Raw genomic sequence first — 22,625 nt, forward strand, 5'->3', positions numbered from 1 at the left:
CCAGATATTTCTCATGCCTTTCCCCAAAGCTCACGTTTGGAGGGACACCCCCCTGGATGGCCCGGACGCGAATAGGGAGCAGCGCCGCTGGGTTAAGTTTCTGCAAGTCCAACCCGGCCGCCAGTGCCCGGCTGCGCGCCCCGGGTCTCCAGCTGCACGCGTGGAGCTGCGGCTGCTCGGGCAAAGGGCTGCTGCTGCTTTAAGAGCCTCCACCCCCCTCTTCTCGCTTTGACAATGGTCTGAACCGAGCTCTGCTTCCCAAAGCAAAATTTGTAATATGCCATTTTTCCGATGGACGCTTCTCCTTTTGGCTGCTGATGGAACCGCGGGAAGATGCCGAGTTGCTGCCAAGCCACCGAGCCGGGGCACGTTCCGGGAGGGCGCTGGGGCCAGCGAGAGTCTAAGCTGCCTTTCTCCTCCCGTTGCTAGGGAGATGGTCCAGGAGTGCCGGGTGTGAGCCGCCCCTCTCGTCTAGCCGGAGACTGCGGTTGTCATTGATCCATTGAAGAAGCAGGACCCGAAATTACAAACATTAGGTACAGAGACTGTATTTGAGTTACACGGTTTCCCTTCCGCTTTATTTATTTATTTTATTTATTTTATTATTATTATTTTTTTGGCCCTCTTTTCCCGGCCCCACCCCGCCCCCAGGGAAGATGAGATGCAAATTCCCCCTTGCCAATTACTGTTCTGTACCTTTCGATTTCCACCCCCATCCGCTTCCTTCTCCTATTTCCTACCTCCTCCCTACTTGGCGCTCTCCTGTTGGGCTGGATGAAGAATTTCAGTATGGAAATTATGAAGTCAACTTCTGGGTGGTGGGGGGTGTGGCTGAGAAAGAACTGTCCAGCTGTGTGGGGTGAGCTGGCTTTTGGTCAGCTGTACATGCACTGAAGAAAGTGCAAAATGCTTCCATGAGAGGTGATGATAATATTTCCTGAGGACAGGGGATTTCAAAGAGTTAACTAGTATGAGGAATATTCGTGTAATGTAATCAGACAATGGCTAGGATTTCCCTCACCGAATTACTCCTAGTAGGTAACCGAGATGGAGCTGGGTTGTTTCTTATGACTAAATATTGCCAGAAGAAACTAACTACAGAGAATATTTCATCTTTGCCTCTTGTACAGTCTAAATCCAGTTATCTGTTTGAGTAAAGTGATTCATGATAGCAAAAAAAAAAAAAAAAAAAAAAGAAATCCTGTTGTAGCACTGAGCAGGTGCTGTTGGAATGGTTATATTGCAAGGAACACATTGGATCTTGAAATCTGGGGGTCATGTCTCCAGGAGTGGGCATTCAAAACTTTTATTTTGAAACCAGAGAGATTTAGAAGACAGTCAAGGTTATGTGCTAAGAATAAAGGAATTGGTTTTCCTTGTATAAAATTCTTGAAGCTATATTTAAGCACTGATAATTAAACCAAACAGGTTAATTTTTTTTCCTTCACAACAAAATAAACAGTCTCTAGGTCTTGAAACTTTCAGTAATTTGATGTGCAAGGCATCAACACCTAGAAAAGGAAAATGTAATTAATAAATCCAGCTGACTTTAGGGAGAGAATGATGAAAAGGCAAATATCAAAGCAAGCTGTTAGTAAGCCCTTCCTGTTTCTTCAGGAATTATGTGATGTCATGCAGTTTTTATTATTGAAAATGGTAAAAAAAAAAAAGTTAAGTGTTATATGTGGATGATACACTAGGGATTGAATGTCATAGCCTTCTAAGCTGTGCAAGTTCCTTCAGATGTTATACATTTGATAAGAGACTATTTAACTCTTACACTGAATAAAGATTTTAATTGCTTTGAATGACTAAAATGTGCATTTAATGAAAAAGTAGTACTGTATTTTAAGGAATAGACAATATTTATTTTGTAATTTATTTTTGACAGAATTTGAGTTTTATTGCAAGAAACTAAGCTAGCTCATGAAAGTGGCCTTATTTTTTGCAGACAAATTTTTTCTTGCAATTTTGATGAGGAGACTTTAGATTTACTCAATTGTGTTGACTGAAGAGAGCAACATGGAGTCATTTGATTTTTCAAGTAACTTTTACATAGTTTGATTTTTTAAAATTCTATTTAGAGAATGCAGAGTACCCATTAAAATTAAAACCATTAGGCAAAGAAGCAGAATGAATCATGAAAGTAAAATGTTCTTTCTGCATAGATGAATGCTGGTCACTTTATTTAATAGAAATAAATATTTGAATTTGCAATAGTTCTTTGTGATTTTTGCTGTGTGATCATAGTCAGATATCTCTTGGAGTCTGACAGTGGGCTCATTTGTTAAAACACAGATTATTATCCCTTTTCAAAACTGAAGTTTTGAGAGGTGAAGTGACTTGCCCTGGTTCACATGCCTCAGGAGTAAAATTGAATCAAGGTCTTTTGAGTGTAACTTTAATAGACTTTCTGGGGCCCTAAGCTGCTTCTCATCATAGCATCTATACATTGACTAAATTAAAGACCAACTTTTATACTGATTTAAGAGCCTAAAGTTTGTGAATGTGTAATATCCCATGGTGACCACAAGTCTTTGTTAGAATTAGGGTAGCATATTCAGGAGAAAATTATATCCAAGTTAATCACTGCAGTAATGTTTGTTCTCAGAATTTAAAATTGTTATGCGTAATTCAGACTAGAGATAAATTAATGGCTTTATTTTGAGAAGGATATGATTTAAAATACAGTCTTAAGAATATTTAGGTACCCTAAAATTTAAACCTCACAAGTGTATTGGCACAAATTGTCACAGTGTTACCATTTCTTCACCAGTCTTTTGTTTTAATCTTAAATGTCAAAAATAAACACATGGACTCCTAGTAATCATCTCTCAGAATAATACAAATGTTCAGAATGTGGATTTCATGCATGATAGACAAATTAATTGTTTTAAATATTCTAATATATTGGAACATTGTATTTTATTCCAACTCCCTTTCAGTTAATGTAAAGAAAATTTGTAGCAGTTAGAAAAGAGTCTCCTTATTCTGTCTTTTTGTATTATTGAAGAGAAATTCAAATTTGAGAAAAATATGAAAAACATAATTTCATTTATTAAGAGGTCAGTAATAGTAGCACACGTATGAGTATGAATGTGTTGCCGTGTGTGTGTTAAATATGTATATAAGTATGACATATATGTATACACACACACTCACTTTGCTCTGTAAGATAAGTAAGAAATTGTACAATTCAAGTTCTTACCTTCTGATAGCTCAGTGTTTTGAATGACCAGTAGTAACTCAAAGCATTATCTTGAATTGTCCTACAACTTACCACTCCCCCCTTTGTGTTTTTATATAGGCGATGAGTCACAATATAGTTTCATTTATATTTTAAAAGTTTCCCCTACTTTTCAGTGGGCCCTGACCAAATCATCACAGAAAATTGAATTTCTCTCCTTAGTAACTCAATTTATATGAAGAATCACATTAAAAGTAATTAACTATTGAGCTGTTAAGTCTTGACATTTTATTTGAAAATATCACCAGAAATATTTCCCCCAAGGACAGGAATATGTAAGTAGAAAAATGAATTGACCTTGCATTACAAAACCAAAGAATGCTCCAGGATCAACAGCCAAACCAGCCTTTCTCCACATCAGCCTTCTGCAAAACCAAGCCCTTTAATTAATAGCTCCTGGCCCCAGTACAAAAGCTGAAATTGAGATGGGCTTGATTTTTTTTTTTTTAAGATAAGGTAGAGGATAAAAGAGAATGAGATAATTTCTGATTTTTAAATGCCACACAATAAGTCAATGAGCTATCTAAAGGCCGGTGCTGTATATTTTAAGTCAAATTAATAAATGATTAAAAAATATTCTGAGCAGTTCATTTATTTCATCACTGGGAGCTTGTGATTAGCAGCAGCTGAGATGTGAAGTTACTACATTAGCTAATGTAATTTATGGCATCTGTTTTGTGGAATATTTAAAAGAGTGTTAGTTTATATTGTTTAGATGGAAACCAGACAATGCAGCTCAGAGCAAAAAGGAATATTAAGTGTAATTAGTACTGTAATACCCTAAAAAAATTGTGCACCTTAATCTATTTCATAAAACTTATGTTTAATTCAGTCAGCATTACTTATTTACTCTGTGTAAACTCTGTAGGAATTCAGGAAGAAGCATATGAAAGAAATAAAAAAAAAAGGGAGTTATAATGTCAAGAAACTTTAAGTTGGTGGATGCTAAAAAATATCTGTTGATAAAGAGTAAATTGATTATTATGTAAAATGAGTAATTATTTGTAGGCTTTCTAAATGAAAGTGAACACTAATTCACACAATTGTCATTCAAAATCATTTACTTTCAATCCTTTAAGTGCTACACACTATTGCTATTAACAATATAACATAAATGTAAGATGAAGGTACTAGCTCTAAAGGATTTGCAAACATGCAGGGAAAAAAGGTGATGAATTAATATGTTTAATAATATGTTACTATAAATTGATTAGATGGGATAAATCATGAATTAAAAAAAAACACTAAGAAGTAGATGAAACCAAGCTTTCATTTTTAGGTAATAGATAAGTGGATTTTCATGAAAAGTGAAAGCATGTGGAGTGCAGGAAGTCAATGAGTCATATTTCATTGAGGTCAAAATATGTAGCTGGGTTGGAGTTGGAGCAGTGAGTTTGTAAAAAGAGGCAATTAGGCTAATGAGTTGTAAAGGGGTTGTTGAGTTGAGGTTCAAGTGACATGATAGGAAATTACTTCTTTACTAAGACTCCCCTTTATTTTCTTTAAGCAATGATGTGTGAAGTGATGCCCACGATTAATGAGGACACCCCAATGAGCCAAAGGGGGTCCCAAAGCAGTGGCTCGGACTCAGACTCCCATTTTGAGCAGCTGATGGTGAATATGCTAGATGAAAGGGATCGTCTTCTAGACACCCTTCGGGAGACCCAAGAAAGTCTCTCACTAGCTCAGCAAAGACTCCAGGATGTCATCTATGACAGAGATTCACTCCAGAGACAGCTCAATTCAGCGCTGCCACAGGTAAGCTTACTGAGAGCATTTGTCCCCTGTATTGTCATTGAAAATGTGTTAAGATTTAAATAAACTTTGCTTTAGTCTCATTCTTATAATTACTTTTCCTTTTAGCAAATGATATGAGTATTTTGGTAAGGAAAAATTTAATAGTTCATTAATTCACACAAAACCTTGCTTCAGACAAAATTTTGCTATGATTATAGAGGATGTGAGGTATAAGTTCCAGACTGGTTCTTCTTCTGAAGATGTTCTCTGTAGTTTTGGTGAAGGTAGGAGATTATCTATTGTTCAGATTTTAATCCCTAGAATGTGGGAATAGTTTTTTCACTTTTTTAAACATTGTTGTGACACTTAGTTATATATATTTTCCATTTTCTGTTCTGTGGGCTGTCTATGTTTATTATTTGTTTTTTCTTTAAAAATACCTTACACCTGCTTAGGAATTCTTGGAGTTACTTGATATATTACTATCTCTTTTTGTTTCAAAAACATTTCAACCTGTTTCTTTTTTAAAAATGTTTGGGAATTGCAAAAAAGGCAAAGCTTCTGCATTATTCTCATAAACTCAAATTTGTTTGGTTATTTTTCAATGTATTTGTGTCAAGCATATTATTTTATAGAAAAACAATAGAACATTTAAAGAATTGACCACTTATTTATATAAACTTAATGAGTCAGTTTTCTTATTTAAGGACAATATAATTGTGTTTGTTTTATGTATAAAATAGAATATTAATGAGATTTTTAATAATAAACCTCAGTACATGTATTTTTCTTTTAATACAAATTTTATTGGTCCTTTGTTTTAAAGACAATCTAGCAAATGTTAAAAAGACTTTACATCTCTCACAACCTTACGTCTTATAGCAAGTGTCTTTCCATAGATATTGAAAAATGAACAAATTTTTAAAAATTATAAGCCCAACTATGCTATTAAGTTGCAGTGTGATGTTGAGATATTTATGACTCTCAGGATGAAAAGGATCACCTAGAACCTTTTGTCATGGCCCACTGATAATCTCATAACTGTGTGTGGATTACCACTGTCTTGTTTTGTTCATTTTCAGTCCATTTGTCTTGTGTGATGATGCAATAATGTTTCAAATAATACTCGCCTGTTGATACATTCGTTTCTTTAATCACACTGAATGCCTTGATTCATTTCAAAAGAGAGGTACTATATCTTCACCTAGTACTTTAAGCTAGACATTTCAGTCTTTGCAATTATTCTTCATAACTTGATTTCTAGAATTGTGGCCTCTAGTTATTTGTGTTGATTAATGCTATTAAATTATGGTTCTGGGACCAATTACACTATTTCACTTTATACACAAATGAATACCCAAATCACACTATACTAACTTCAGTGACAAGCTTAGAATGGGGGCAATCATTTCTCTTTTTGCATAGAATGATCCCCTAAAGAAGCCTTGGATTATATTATATTCCTGGGTAAGGTCACCATTCTTTCAGTGTTTCCCCAGATAACTGTCAACTGAAGTTTATACCTGAATTGCATAAATGCTGTGTGTGTCTCCATTCCCCACTCCCCCCAAATACTCTTCCAGGAAGTTGACTCTTTGATGCTTAGTATTGAAGTACTGTGCAATTATCAACTTCCTACATTTATCTTTTACTTTTTTAGTAAACCTGATGCTATCAATTTGGAACCTAATCCTATCAAAGTGATTCTAAGAATCACTTGGATTTAAAATTTTTTTCTCTATGTGTAGAAAAAGTAAATAACTATTTCCTAAGGATGTAATATTATAAAAATAAAGTACTAGAACAAGATATTTTTTGGAGGAAAAGGAGGCAACTGAAAATATTTTCATATATAAACATTATGTAGATAAATTATTTCTTAATGAAATAAGAATGAAAATATTTTAATTCTAGTTGTTCAGTTTTTTTGAGTACCTAGATCATAATGTTACATAAAATGTTAAGTTTGGAATTTTAATTCCCCTGGTGTACATTTTTTTTCAGCCCCCTTGGGGCCATTTTTATTTTACAGTTCAGATTTTTCCTAATAGTCTGTGTATGTAATGTATATTATGAAACACTACTCCTGATGGATTCTGGGCAGCATCACATAATTAGATGCTTTCATGTTTCTAAAGAGAATTTTATGAATGTTCCTAGCGAATGGAAAAAATAAAGACTCTTAAGTGTCTTCTGTTAGTAGAGGTCTGACTTTATTACCAATCACATTTGTTACATACTTACATATAAGACATCCGTTTTCAGAGTATATAGTTTTTTGATTTCTAGATTAGGGATTATGAGCCTGTCCATTTAGATAGATATAGTTCCAATCACTTCCACAAATAATTTGACCAATTTTTTCAAAATTATTTTGTTTTGCTATTAAAAATATGCAATACTCATAGCAACCCATGTCCTTGAAGATAGTAATGGTTCTGTCATTTTTTTAAAAGCAAAACTAATCTATAACTTGAAGAATATAAATCATCTGCAAGTAATTGAGAAATGTTCTTCCTCAGTTGGTAGCTTTGATTCTCTTTGACTATTTTGTAAGCAATATAACTGCACTGTTTGGTGCATTGCATTTGACATTTAGTTGGAAGGAGAAAATGACGACCATAAGTGTGAGTTTTGAGGCAGAAATAAAGCATGCAAAATTGAAAACTATAACAATAGAATGAAAATGAAAATTATTTAGAAAACATGAGCTAGAATTTAAAGCACAGTCAAACTTTATGACATATTGTGTTCTAAATTGTCTGTGTAATTGTATCAGGTGTCAGTGATTTGATGCTTTGCTTTAGTCACTTTTTCCCCTATTTTCTCTTTATGAGCAAATGCAACGATGATTTAACAATCCTAATCATATAAAGAATTTTGTAGCAGTAGTGTATGGCTTTTCATTATGTTATTGGTATAACTATGTTTAAAGTGTATATGTAATTCCACATTACTCAAGATCTCCAACCTGATGTTTCTAAGCTACTTACACAGTTTTCTACCCTTCTAATATACAGATTTATTTTAATGCTCCACAAAACATTTGGGTTCATACTTGGTTACCCTCTGCCTTTAGCCCCTACTCAAATCTGGTCTAACACCTAACTTAGACACTTAAAAATTCTTAGAGACAATGCTTTCTCTTTCATCTAAGAATTCATTCTTCATTGGGCCATACTATTTTTATCTATTATGTAATTCTCAAATATCTTTATTCTTTTTTGCTCTTTGACATCTGGCCCTAATCTTTGTTTTATCTCCTAACATTTCCACCTTTGTAAATATGTCACATGGTATGCTGGAATAATACTGTATTCCTTGCCATGCCCTGACAAATTTCATGCCATTCCAGTCTTTTTCCTTCAAGCATATTCATCTCCATACTGACAATGTTCTTCCTCAATGTCTTTGTCTCACTCTTATCCCAGAGAAGACTTTGTCTCTTCTAAGGAGCCTTCTATGAACTCCGAGATACATTTCCTCTATATTCCTTCTCCTTATCATTTATCATTGTTATTAAATTGTTTATGGACCTGTTTCCAAACCTGAAATGTATGTTGAGAACAGGAGCATAACTTAATCACCTATAACTTTCTGGGCCAGCAGAGTACCAGGCCCATAGTGAGGGCTTTTAAGTAAAAACAGAAATAAATGCCTATGTGTTTTGATGTAGAAAAGCAAAAAACTTGAAATAGGAAGATCTGGTTTTCATATCATACATTATCAGCCCGAATCACAAAAGTTACTAATGCTAATACTTCATAGGGTAGTTTGTGATGATTAAATAACATAGTAAAAATGAATGAATTTATAAAGATTAGCTATAGAAATGCTTCCATTTGTTTTATCCAGAATGCCAAATGATAAAATACATATATGTACTAGTTTATATTATAAATATATATATATATATAGGTTTACCTATAAACCTATATATATATATATAATATCAATAAACATTAGAACAATTTCCAGGGATATTGACAAAATAAATAATCTTTGACATTTTGGAAACGGCAAATATTTATCAAATCCTAATACACTTATTAAGAACATCTAAAAGAGAGGCAAGTGTAGATTTTCATTGCAAAAGGTCATTTATAAAAGTTTAAGTTTCTCCTCTGAACCTGATTTAGCATATATTAATGGTCTTATGTGTATTTTTAAGTAGCTACATATGTTTGTAAAGGGGATAGGAAAAAAGGAACATTTATAGCTCCCAAGAACATAGGGAATAGAGTTATTTGGAGAAAAAATTATAAATGGACCTAAATTAAAATAGTACCAGGAGATTATAGAAATAATGAAAGTATTTGAACTCTAATATTGACTTGTGATTAGCTACAGAAAGTTTCATGTGAAAAGTGGTATTAGAGAGGTATTTTTAAAAAAATATGGGAGGGCCTCCCCGGTGGCGCAGCGGTAGAGCGCTGGGTTGCGAAGCTGCCCGCGGCCTCTGCTGCGCCGGTTCAATCACCGGCTTCTCCCCGGCCACCGGAGGAGGGTCCCACATGGTGCGCAGACCTCTCCTGCCGCCTGCTGCTCCCCTCAGCAGTGTACTTCGGTCCTTCTGCCTGCTCTGCTCCCCGCTCTGGCTCTGGTGAATTCTCTCACCCTCCCGTGCTTCTGACTGTACCCAGTGCATGTATAAACAAAACAAACAAACAAACAAATAAATAAATAAAAACATGCCTCTATTAAAAAAAAAAAATCTTAAAAAAAAAAAAGAAAAAAATATGGGAAAGAACACAAGGGTATTCCATGTGGGACAGCAGAGCTGTGCATATAAGACCTTGCTCAAGGACGCAGGACAGAGAATGAACTCTTGTCTGTGCTATCCTTTCCAGTGTAGGCTCAAGGTTCCTAACATATAGAAATAAGACAGATATAGACCCCTCGTTTAAAAAAAAATCTAAATAGGAATTAAATAAGAATAACAGATTTGTTTGTTGAAAGGTTGTACTGTAGAAATGAAGTTTTGTATAGTGCAGTTGAAATGTCTGTTCATGTGTGTGGTGGAAAGTAAGGGTAGGTGTTTGATATAAGATAGGATAATTAGCATTTTTAGTGAGATTGTGACAGTATAAAGAAATAATGAAGGGATATGATTCTCCCATTTTGATTTAGGATGGATTATACAATAACCAGGTATTTGTTATCTATTGCCAAAATAATGCAACAAAAAACCTTAGTGATATGTGAAATTATGAATTGATGGAATTCTGCTGATCTTTCTTGGTTGATCTTGGATAGTTTACTTACACTACCACTTAACTGAAGACTGATTCAGTCAGCCATATGTTAACTGTCTACTGTCTAATCTAAGATGAACTTAGCGCGACCAATTTGGACCCCTCAGTTCTATGCAAGTTGTCTAATATTGCAAAAGGCAAGCCCTGACCCTGGAAGATTCTGATGGTCATAAGAGCAAAGCAGAAACAAGTAAATGTTTTTTGTTTGCTTTAATAATATCTGACCAAGCCAGATACAGAGTGGAAAGCAATACAAAATTAAATGACAAAATTTCAGAAAGAGACAAAGAACAGTGACCATTAGTGTAACTGAGCTACCATAAATATAAGCTGAAGCAGTCAGTTAGGTCATTATTGTGTCAGGAAGAGCTTATTGTTGTAATAGTTCAAGTGAGGTGTGGGGATTTGAAATAGGATTATGAACTTTGAAACTTGAGAAAATTTCTATTGTAATTGAAAAGACAATGGAATTATAAAAAAACTTGAGAAAGGACAGACACTAGTGTTAAATTGAAGCGCTAAGAACCAAGTTAGAAGGAGAAAGACAAATGGTGGGTGGTATCGCTTATATATGGAATATAGCAAAACAAAATAAAAGGGTCAGACAAAACCAAGCCAATAACAAACCTGAAAAATCTGTGGAATTCAGGCTACAAGATGCAGAGGGATAGGAAAGAAAATAAAGTTGGAAGGGAGCACAAAGCATTATGGTGGAGAACTGTGGGTGCCATGGAGGTGGGTGTGATGTGGTGACATGCAACTGAGGAGGTGCAGTGCTGTGCCTCTGAGTCACATACAGTGTAAACCAATGTTACCTCAATTGAAAAAAAAAATGTACAGAGGAAAAGTATTTTGGATTTGGGTCAGGAGATTTGAATTGTTTCTTCTTCGTATGTATTAGTAGAGAGACCATAGCTAATAACTAGACTTCTCTGAAACTTCCTTTACTAGAAGGAAACAATGACCTCTGTCTTAGGAGTGGTTGAAAGGAGCTGTTTATATTCTTCAAAAACTATGAATATTATAAAATGTCAGGTGCTTTTCATTAATTGGGACATACTTATAAACACTCTAAAGAGGGACTGAATTAAAGAGGCTGCTTGTGGAGAAGGAGCAAATGTTTAAATGAAACATGCAGAGACTGATGGAAGTCACTTTTATTCTAGATACAGATCACCTAAGTATCTTTGGCTTGCTACTTACAAGCTCAATAATCCTGGTCAAAGTAGTTAATTCAAGTAATCATAGAGTCTGCTTCATAGGATCGTTATGAGAAAGAAATGAGCTGGAACATGTTAAATGATCAATTCAGTACCTCTCAGATAGTACATGCTCAATAAATGTTAAATGCAGTTATTGATGCTGTTATCATTACTGTAGATATTATCATCATTATCCTTAGCCAACCTTAACTGTCCCGTTTTATCGGGCAGTGATGAACACTAGAACAAATTGAATGCACTAAAAACCCTTACTCTCTGCAATCTTTATCAAATTTTGGAAGTCCATTGATTTTCCCTTTTTCAAAAAAGAATTCTTAATAACACTCTTTAAATGGTTTTTCCAGATTCTCCACTTCCACAATGAACTGTCTTGATTAAGTCAAGCAATAGCCCTTCCTATCATTCTGAGCAGAAAACATCCAAATTGAACTCCTTCCTTTCCATTGAAATGTAGTATCACTATTCTAATTGTTTTATCCCTGTTCCTATCCAAGAGAAAGATGCTGTATCTTCTGCTACCTGTTATTACATTTTCTTAATTTTTTTTTCTTTTTTTCCAGTTACTTATTTCTTCCCTGTCCAAATGAAATGGTATTCACTTGCAAACTTTATCATTAATCTCTGTCTCTTTTCTATTTTAAAATCTTATAATCAGACTTCTATTATCGTCATTCTCTTAAAAACATACCCTCATATACCATCAGTGGATATGTATTTTGTAAATCTAGTCATCTTATTTATTCTTCATGGCCCCTGGCATCTCTGTGACAAGCTGTGACATCATCTCATCCTGAAAATTCCATATCGTTAGTTCTTCACATTTTTTCTAGGCTACTAGGCAAGTTGTCATTCAATACTCATTCCTTTCCACATAGCCCCCCACACTTATCCATCCATATTCATCTTTATTTACATAGGTTCTCCAATTTTAAGCATTGACTTTCCTATTTCATACTGACATTCCATCTAAGTCCTTGGACCTTCTCCTCATCTATTTCAATTATTTTTTTTCTCTATCTCTAGTATCCTTGATTGCTCTCTCTCTCTCATCTGGGTTTTGTGTGTGTGTGTGTCTGTGTGTGTGTGTGTTTGTGTGTGAGATATGCAAAAGTGTTCCTTAAAAGTAAAATGACACATACAATATCAACAAAAATTTTCCCTTTCCTCTGTGCCTCCACTCAGTTACCAATCTATCTTCCTTTTACTTTTCTTGTAAGCTTATTTACCAGCTTGTCTGATCTCACTGCCTCAATTTCTCTACCTTCTGTTTACTTCTTGAGTAACTGGATCTGTTTTCCCCTAATTCCTGCTCAGAATGATGTCCTTGACGAATGTCATAGTATATTTGTTGTTTTAAAATTCATTACAAAATTTGACAATGTCTCAAAACACCCCCCTCCCACACACCCCCCACACAGACACTCTCTTAATTTTTTCTGATACATACCTTTTTGGTCCTTAATTAAAAAAAAAAATTCCTCCCAATATTTTTCTGTGGTCAACTGCACAGTTAGTAGCTGTTCAAATATTAAATAATAAAGATGAACAATAATAATAAGCATATTACTATATTAATAATATAATAGCTAACATTTCTGAATACTCCCACTTTGTCAGGCAATGTTTTATTGAAGCATCCAGTTATTAAATTTTTTTTTTAAGATTTATCTATTTATTTATACAAGTACTGGGTACAGTCAGAAGCGCGGGAGGGTGAGAGAATTCACCAGAGGCAGAGTGGGGAACAGAACAAGCAGACTGATGAAAGGCACTGCTGAGGGGAGCAGCGGGCGCAGCAGGAGAGGTCTGTCGCACCATGTGGGACCCTCGCCGGTGGCCATGGATCCAACCGTCGCTGCAGAGGCTGCGGGCAGCTTCACAGCCCGCGCTTAACTGCTGTGCCACACGGGAGGCCCTAAAATTTTATTTTTGAAGGGAAACTATATAGGTAACGTACAAAGCTTCATTTGTAGGAGGTGCTAATATATAGTCCAACTGTTAAGGGCAGCCTTAAACTCTATCATATGATGTTACTATGGTTAAAGTGGTAAAGCTAGAAGAGAAAATTGTTTTAGAGAGCTGTTGGTTTGCTGTGTAAAATCGTCTACTCCATGCATGAGGGATGGAGAGATTCTTATTCAATATAGACAAGTGAGAGGAGCTATAAGGAAAAATGTTGGAAAAGCTTGACATGTCTTTTCCAGAGGTCAAAGTTTACACTCTGAAGTCTAAAAACTGAATCTATGGCTGGACATGACCCTATCTCTGGTGGATTAAAGAGATGCTTATCAGGCAAGGTGCAAGTCTCCTCTGTTGAGACAGAAATTGGTGATTTTAAAAAAAAACTCCCTGAAAACGTGAGCTTACCTAGGGTTATCTTAGGTAAACACATGAGTAGACTGTTAGAAGCCCAAGTTCCTAAAAGGTGTCCAATTGGAGAACTGATTCCAGAGAAGAGACTCAGAGCAAGTCAAATAAAATGAGGGGAGATCAGAGAGAGAGAGAGTTCAGAGAAAGAAAGGCTCCTCTGAAAAAGTCACAAATGCATCGGGGAACAGAAAGTTACATATTTGCCACTCATCCTTACCATGCATGACAACCAGGTCAGTCACATACCACTGTGATATTTCTCCTCAATTTCCCCTTCCTGGCTCTGATTCTGGAGCAGTCAGACACTGTTCTTAAGAGTGGAAGCTGTTAAAGCGAGATCATCATGCCCCATCCTCCAAGGCCAATTTCCACACTTGAAACAAGCCTGAGCTGAGCACATGGGTATTGGAGGGGGAGCTTCAGGTTGGATAGAAGCTGAGGGCTTTGTTTAACATGTAGTCCTAGAACCATGGAATCATCAGAGATTTTAGTAATGAAACAGAAGTACAAATAGTTGTCTTCTTGTCAAGAGCACAAAAGCTAAGTTACCTCTCTGAAATTTCATTTGGGATTCATTACTTCACCTGAGGGAATCAGAGGCAATACAATCGTGTAGATTTTTGAGTCAAGCTCATTCATTTACCTGGTTAGATATCTTATCTCAATTAATCCTCAAAACATTCCAATCATTATAATAATAATAGTAATAATTATTATTCCAATTTTATAGATAATAGCAAGCAAGGTTAAGTAACTTGTGCAATACCACACACTTGGTGAGTGATATTCACCAGGATCCTGTATGACTTACCAGGATTCCTGTGATTTGCCTCCATTTTACTCTTAGCTGTTTCCTTCATCTCAAATGTTTTCACCCAGTTTTAAAGAAGTTTTCAACATTCCTAGAAACCTTTAGAAGACATAAGTCACAAAAAGCATTTCTCAAGATGACCCCTGAATCTAATAGGCAAACAACTTACTATAAATGAATGAATGAAAGAATTACTAGACATAGAATACAATTATTCAAAATTTCTAATTCTGCAACTTACGAATTACCCTTTTTATTAACTGAATATACTTTACAATCTACTACGTCCTTATAATCAAGAGAGTATGCTTTGCATGGAAATATGTTTAACTTGGATGAATTATAGTACCTGGGTTTCAATATTAGTTTTGATAAACCCCAAGACACTGGAAAACCACTGAACTTCTAGGTTTATGCTTATTTACATAAAAAAGAAAAAAATTCTAGTTACCTCTAATATGTCCTATGCTTTGCTAATTTCAGATCATTATAAAGGGCATATACCTTGTTTCTCTAGTTGAATCATGACTCTGTAAGAAGAGGTTGTTATTTTTCCAACAAATATTTAAGGGCCTTTTCTGTGTCATGGTCCATGCTTGCAGAAGAGTGTTGCTGATCTGAGTTTTATCTTAAGATTTTTGCCAATTATGGCTCCTAGTAATATACTGTGGCAATAACAAGGCAATGCTTAATTCACTGAATATCACATTTACTTGTAAATTCTTTGAAACTGACCATTATTTCTAATTATTTCATTACCTTTCATCCTCTGCTGTGAGGAACTATCCATGTTTCTGGAAATCTTTGTTTCTTCCTTGCATTCAAGATCTGATCCTTTCTTGTTATTTTGGCAAAACATTTCCTCCTTTTTTTCCGACATCATCAGTGGTTCTGTCTGTAGTGGATTATAACCAACAGCAATAAATTTTGTTTCTTCCACCTTAAAAAATAGATCTAATAAAACTCCCATTCTGCTGAACTCCCATTCCATTTATCTTTCTCTTCATAGAAAAGTTTTGCAAAAATTGCCTGTACTTGTTCTTTCTAATTTCTCTCTCCCCATTTTCTCTTGAATCTACTCCACTTAGGCATTTATACCACCACATTCCTCTGAACTGCAGTTGGAAACATTATCTGTGATCTCCATATTGCTAAATGCAACAGCCAATTCTCAGTCTCTGGTCCTGCTTATCAGCAGCTTTATTATTTTTTTTAAAGATTTATTTTATTTATGCATGCAAGAGCTGGGTTACAGGCCAGAGGTGTGTGTGTGTGGGGGGGGTATGGTCGTGAGAGGATTCACCAGAGACAGAGAAGGAAACAGAACAGGCAGATTGACAGAAGTACACTGCTGAGGGGAGCAGCGGGTGTGTCAGGAGAGTTCTGCTGCGCCATGTTGGTTGCTCCCTGGCCGGCCAGCTGTGGGGATGGAACTTATGCTGCAGAGGCTGTGGATTGCTTCATAGTGCAGTGCTTAACCCCTTGCGCCACCAGGGAGGCCCAGCTTTTTTTTTTTTAAGATTTATTTTATTTATTTAGGCATACAAGGGCTGGGGTGCAGGCCAGAGGTGCAGGTGGGTGAGAAGATTCACCAGAGACAGAGTGGGGAACAGAACAGGCAGATTGACTGAAATACACTGCTGAGGGGAGCAGCAGGTGAGATAGGAGAGGTCTGCTGTGCCATATGAGTAGCTTTGAGTATTTTACAAATCAGTGCATGGAAGATCATAATGTAAATAACTTGTTTTGAAGGTATCAATAAAGGATATTAAACCATATTCTTTTGACTCAATTTCCATTTGCTATTCTCTTCCTATGCCCACTTCTATGATAATCTGTTTTAATTAATATGTGTAATATTTGATTCAAACTTTGTTACCTATTTTAATGAGAGTTTTCAATGTAAATACATGCTTTGGTGACTTAGATAATTCATTAACTAAGTTTAAAAAGAGCAGTTATTAATTTGAAAGTTTTTCATAATAAAGATCTTACCTAATGATCTGTTTCTAAGGTGAAGGAGATAAATCAGTTCCTAATATTAAATTTATTTTCATATATATGAAACATAGTCAACATGCTAGAAACATTATTTAACAATATTTATAAAAAATGTCTTTTAAAAAATTCTACCAGCCAGTTGTCTGATCTGTCAATCCAGTATGTATAAAATAGTCTGGAAGTTGAAATGACTGATGTTTTTTGAGTTAGAAGAACCATTGATTAGTATCTCTTTAGTCAAAAATCATTTAACTTCTGAAATTAAATTGTTTTAGAAATATCGTTAGGTAAATTTAATTTTTCTTTTAAATATACAGCTTCATTTTTATAGTAACAAAGCTGAAGTTCTACACTGGTATAATCACAAGTCTTAATAGCCCCACAATGATTATAACTTTTCTGTTTATCCTAGCGGTTCTATTAATTGTGGCATATCTTAAGAAAATGTTATTACTTGCATTCAGCCGTATCATTTCTAAATCTTCATGACCAATTGAAACTTTCATGTGACAGTCTACTTTTATTCCTAGATAGGCATTTTCATGTAAGTTCTTTGATTTTGAAAGTATTACAGAGAATTTCTTTTCTGTTGAAGTTTGCATTATATACCTCTATATTTTTACTGTCAAAGTGTCTGTGTCTCTACATGTATTTCCCACAAATTGCCAATAGTTTCCTGGATTTTATTTTTAAGCCATCTAAGTCTTTTTCTTTTGATTATTTGTTATCTTTATATTTACTGTAATTACCTGTATTCTTGCACTTTAATCTACTATCTTCCTAAGGGCTTTCTGTTTTCCCCATTTTGTATTCCTTTTATAATTTATTATGCTTCCTTTTGAGTTAATTGATTATGTTTTTTATATATTTCAATTTTCACCTCTGTTACATAGACAGTTATACTCTCTTTTGCTGTTATTTTACTAGTTAACATATAAATTGCAATGTGAATCCTTAGCATACCAAAGTGAAATTTTAACGTGTTCTTTTTTTGCCTCATATTCCCATGTGTGTGATGCAAAAGATAATGTTATTGTAGTTTTACACAGATACTATTTAGATTTAGTCACACATTACAATTTGTGTTACTATTCTTTTTTAAAATAATTTGAACTCATTTTTCTTCTACCTGAAGAATAACGTTCAGTATTTCCTTACTGTCGGTTTTCACCCAAGTGATTTTGTAAGCTTAAGACTTTCTGAAAATGTTTTTATTTTTGAAGGATATTTTATTGAACATAGCACATCAGATTAGTGCTTATTTTCTTTTGGCAAACTCCACATATCATTTTTTTTTTCTGATCTTCATGTTGCTATTGAGAAGAGAGCTCTCCATTTCTGTGATGTCTCTTTGAGGGTATATTGTCCTTTTTTTTTCTCCTTGACTTTTTTTTTAAAGATTTATTTATTTATGCATACAAGACCTGGGGTACAGGGCCTTTTTTTCCTTGACTTTTTTAAAAAGATTTATTTATTTATGCATACAAGACCTGGGGTACAGGGGAGAGGTGTAGGGGTGGGTGGTGAGAGGGTTCTACAGAGACAGAGTGGGGAGCAGAACAGGCAGATTGACTGAAATACACTGCTGAGGGGAGCAGCCAGCAAGACAGGAGAGGTCTGCTGCACCATGTGGGTTGCTCCCTGGCTGGCCTGGGATAGAACTTTTGCTGCAGAGGCTGCAGATAGCTTCACAGTGCTGTGCTTAACCCTTTGTGCCACCACGAAGGCCCATTTTCCTTGACTGTTTTACAGAACATTTCAAAAGAAGTATTATGATATGTTTAAAATATATAGAGAGATGTTTCATGTAACTTAGTATTAGCCTTTTATTAATTTGGAAAACAATTATTTTAAAAAACTTTTTTTTGTAGAAATCTGTAGAATTAAGACTACCAGGGAGAGGGGTAGAGAGCAAAGTGTGGAGGGGATGCAGTGGACTGTGGTGGAGGAATAGGTGTGCCTTGCTGGTGAGTGTGGTGTTTTGACATACATCTGATGAAGTGTGTTCTTATATCTCTGAATCACACACAGTGTTATAAACCAATATCACTTCAATAAAATTTAAATAATAAAATAAAATATTGCTCCTATCATATTCTGTTTTTCCTCTCAGTCTGGAATTTCACTTCCCAAATGTTTATTTTTCTCATTTTGTCTTCTATGCATCTTCCATACTCCTTTTTCTCCCTGTGATTCACGAGGAGTTTTTTTGTACCTAGCTCATTGTTCACTAACTCTGCTGTATCTGCTTTACTGATGAATTCATTTTATTTAGTGCTTTGCTTTGTTAATTGTCTTTTTCAAATCTACAATTTACATTTGTTTTGGCTGCTTTTTAATTTTCAAACTAAAGTGAAAGCTTAGAATCTTGTCTTCTATACGTTGAATATTGTAAGCGTACTTGTTTCAAGTCTTTTAGATGAATTCAATACCTGAAACGCCTATGGTTTGTTTCTGTTGTTTTCCATAAATATTTTTGATTGTGTGGCAATTATTTTATTAGTAAAATTTTCGGTAGAAGTCAATTTAGTTCTAGTACTGTATTATCATTTTTCCAGATGAACCATTTATTTGTTTTGGCCAGATGGCTGAGAAGGAAATCTCCAGTCACCTCTACCCAAATAGTTCCTGGGAAAATCTTTCATCTAGGGATTACTACTTTTAAAATATAGTCTTTCAGAGCCTCAACTCAGAATGAAGAGTAGACATCAGGGCTTTATCTTATTAGGACTTGACTTTGATTTCTATCTCTCTAGCCCTATGAAGCTGCCAATTATGCTGAGCCAGCCTCGCTAGAGCTAGGGGAAAAGCAGCTCTAAATAGCTGAGACCTAACTTTTGCTGGCCACAGACTCTCAATTTTTCACTATCTTTGTTTTTGTCTTAGATCATAAAATAACAAAAAAAAATTAAAAATGATGAAGATTCTCTCTGTCAACAGAGCTGATCTAAATTGCACACAGTCTGCCCTTACTGGCAGCAGAAGTTTATGAGCTTTAATGAGGACAGTAAGTGTAATTAATCAAAAAGACACATTAAAGCAATTTTCTTTAAGTAAACATGCCTATTTCTGTGAACAAAAATAAGCAATTATCTTTCTTAATTCATTTTTTGATATACCTCTAGTCTTGCTTTATATTCCTGCTAGTATTGTGGATATCAGTAACTATTTCAAAAGTGATGGAAAATAATTTCCTTTCCTCTAGCATTTCCTCCTTTAAATACATCCTCCTCACAGCTGCAAAATTATCTATTTTAAAATGCAGATCTGACTATGCGAGTCCCTTTCTTAGAATGCGTCTCTGTGCACAAAATGAAAAAAAAGGCAAAATAAAAAGATACTAAAACCAATAAATTATTTTAGCAATGACTCAGGATAAAAGATGAATATAGACAAATTTACTGTATTTCTATACAATAATGAAATGAAATTAAGAAAACAAACCCATTCATAATAGCATTAACATAATGAATTAGGGCCTCCCTGTTGCGCTGGTCGTTTAACGCAGCACTGTGAAGCTGTCCACAACCTCTGCAGTACAAGTTTGATCCCCATAGGCCACGGAGATGCCCACATGGCGTGGCAGACCTCTCCTGTCTCACCTGCTGCTCCCCTCAGCAGTGTATTTTGGTCATTCTGCCTGTTTTGTTCTGTGCTCTGTCTCTGGTGAATCCTCTCACCCTCATGCACATCTGTCCTGTACCCCGGTTCTTGTATAAATAAAAAATAAATCTTTAAAAAAATAATGAATTAAAAACAAATACAACAAAATACCTGCAAGCTTGCACACTAAAAACTATGATGCTACTAAGGAAAATTAAGAAGTTGGGGCATATAATTAGGGAGACATTGCTCAAATGTTGCAAACTTTTAGTTATTAGAGAAGTGATATCCAGGGCTCTAATGTACAGTGTAGTGACTGTACTTAATACTGTATTAGAACACTTGAAAGTTGCTAGGAGAGTAGATCTTAAATATTCTTACCACTAGAAAGAAATCATAGTTTTTTGAGGTGATGAAAGTGTTAACTGTACTTTAGAAATAATTTTATAATATATACATGTATCAAATGATCAATTTGTACACCTTAAAGTTTTGCCAAGTTGTATGCTAAGTATAGCTCAACAAAACTGCAAAAAAAAAAAAATAGGATATTGAAACTTTTTTAAAAATGGGCAACAATTTGAAGAAATGTTTCACCAGTGATGATAAATAGATGTCAATAAGCACATTTTAAATACACTCAGCACCTTTACTCATTAGGAATTCTAAATTAAAACAATTAAGATTACACCTCATACCAAAAGAATGTTTATAATAAAAAAAAGACAGCCCATACCAAGTGTTAATGATGTTCTAAAAAGGCTAGAATTTTCATAAATTGCTAATTGGCATGTAATATGGTACAATCGCCTTCAAAAACATTTTGGCAGTTTCTTAATATAGTAAAACATAAATTCCATTCTTAGAAAGCTACTCAAAAGAAATGAAAACATATGTCCACATAAGGCCTCTTTACAACTGTTCATAGCAGCATTATACATAATATCAAAGCACAAATGTCCCTCAACTGGCAAGTGGATAAATAAAATACTGCATATCCATGCAATGAAATGCCAGCAAACTACTGACACTGTAGCATAAATGAAACTGAAATCAACATGGTAAGTGAAAGAAGCCAGTCATAAGGTTTGCATATTGTATGATTTCACGTGCATGAAATATCTAGATAAGGCAGTGGTTTACTGACAGAAATTAAAAGTTGCTTAGAATTAGAAATGGGAATATGAAGTGACAGAAATAAGCACTAAAGGTACTTTTGTGGGGGTGATGAAAACATTTTAAAATTGTATTGTGGTGACACTTGTACAACTTTATCAATTTCTTCAAATCGTGGCATTCTGTAATTAAAGCAGGTTCATCTTACGGTATTTAAATTATTACTCAAGTGTTAAAAAATAACTTTCTTCATCTGAAGCAGTTTTCACAAATGACTGAATATAAGAATCACAGTGCTTGTTGACAATGATAATAGCTCTATAATTAAGTTCATATTTTTAACAATCACTTCAAATAATTCATATAGATTTGAAAAAATATTAATGTGGAAAGTAAATTATTAAGCCTTTTACTATGTCTTAAAAGTGTGGTCTCTAATCTCTCTCTCCCTCCCTTGTTCTCTCAGTCTGTCTTGTAACTGAAAAACAAGTCTAAAGTTCTTAGGACTATAGTCATGCTCAATGCAATTTCCCATTTCTCTCCAATTGCAATGTGATCTCTCAGAACATTGAAATTTTATCGTATATGCCCATATCTCCCACAACTACTAATGCAGCACTGAGCCTGGCTTTATCTACAGTTAACCAATTTTGTAGATGTTTGAAGAGGTTCACCTGGGGTTAAAAAGATAATCAAACTGTGAGCTCCATAGGCACAGCAAGACCTATCATTTTCACCACAGTATTCACAGATGTGGACTCTGTATGCACCCTCAAACAGGAAACAGTAGCAACATGCAACTGTGGCTTTATCTTGATATGTGTCGATCATCTTCAAGCAGGCAGGCATGCATCCCTACCTTCCATGATGTTACATATTTTCAAGAGATACAGATCCCTGATCAGAAGATTATTGCAAAATACTCATGTAATGGAAAGACAGTGTCTAGAGTTCCGGAACACAAAAGATGGGCGTTGAGGTTCTCCTGGGGTTCATTGTACTGTTCTGGGTTTGTAAAAATGAAAAAGAGAAAAAAAAAGAAAAATGTCTCCTTCAAGGAATGCTTAGCTTATTTGAGGAGACTGATGACTAAACCAATGTTTGTAGATGATATGTGATGGAAGTATGACAATGATAGATGTGTACTGGTAATGAAGAAGAGCAAAGAGCTCAGAGTAGTGGAATGGGGAAAGAGAAAGAGCAGTTGTTTAGCATGTATTATATTTCCAAATACTACTTTAGTTGCCTCCTTCAAATATATT

The 22,625-nt window shown here is 34.9% G+C and overlaps 1 protein-coding gene across 5 annotated transcripts in view; it reads left to right on the forward strand.

Moving 5' to 3' along the window:
* The first annotated feature begins 285 nt into the window (after positions 1-285).
* PPFIA2 (PTPRF interacting protein alpha 2) overlaps positions 286-22,625 on the forward strand; it is a 359,412-nt gene continuing 337,072 nt past the window's right edge. For all 5 annotated transcript variants that reach the window (XM_054696184.1, XM_054696186.1, XM_054696183.1 and 2 more), the window contains exons 1-2: positions 286-536; positions 4,755-5,005. In XM_054696184.1, the coding sequence (XP_054552159.1) occupies positions 4,757-5,005 (249 nt within the window). In that variant the 5' untranslated portion in view covers positions 286-536; positions 4,755-4,756. The remainder of the gene's footprint in view (positions 537-4,754; positions 5,006-22,625) is intronic.

This window comes from Talpa occidentalis, unplaced genomic scaffold, assembly GCF_014898055.3.
Source record: "Talpa occidentalis isolate TD23 unplaced genomic scaffold, MPIMG_talOcc4v2.1 talOcc4.16, whole genome shotgun sequence".
Lineage (NCBI taxonomy): Eukaryota > Metazoa > Chordata > Mammalia > Eulipotyphla > Talpidae > Talpa > Talpa occidentalis.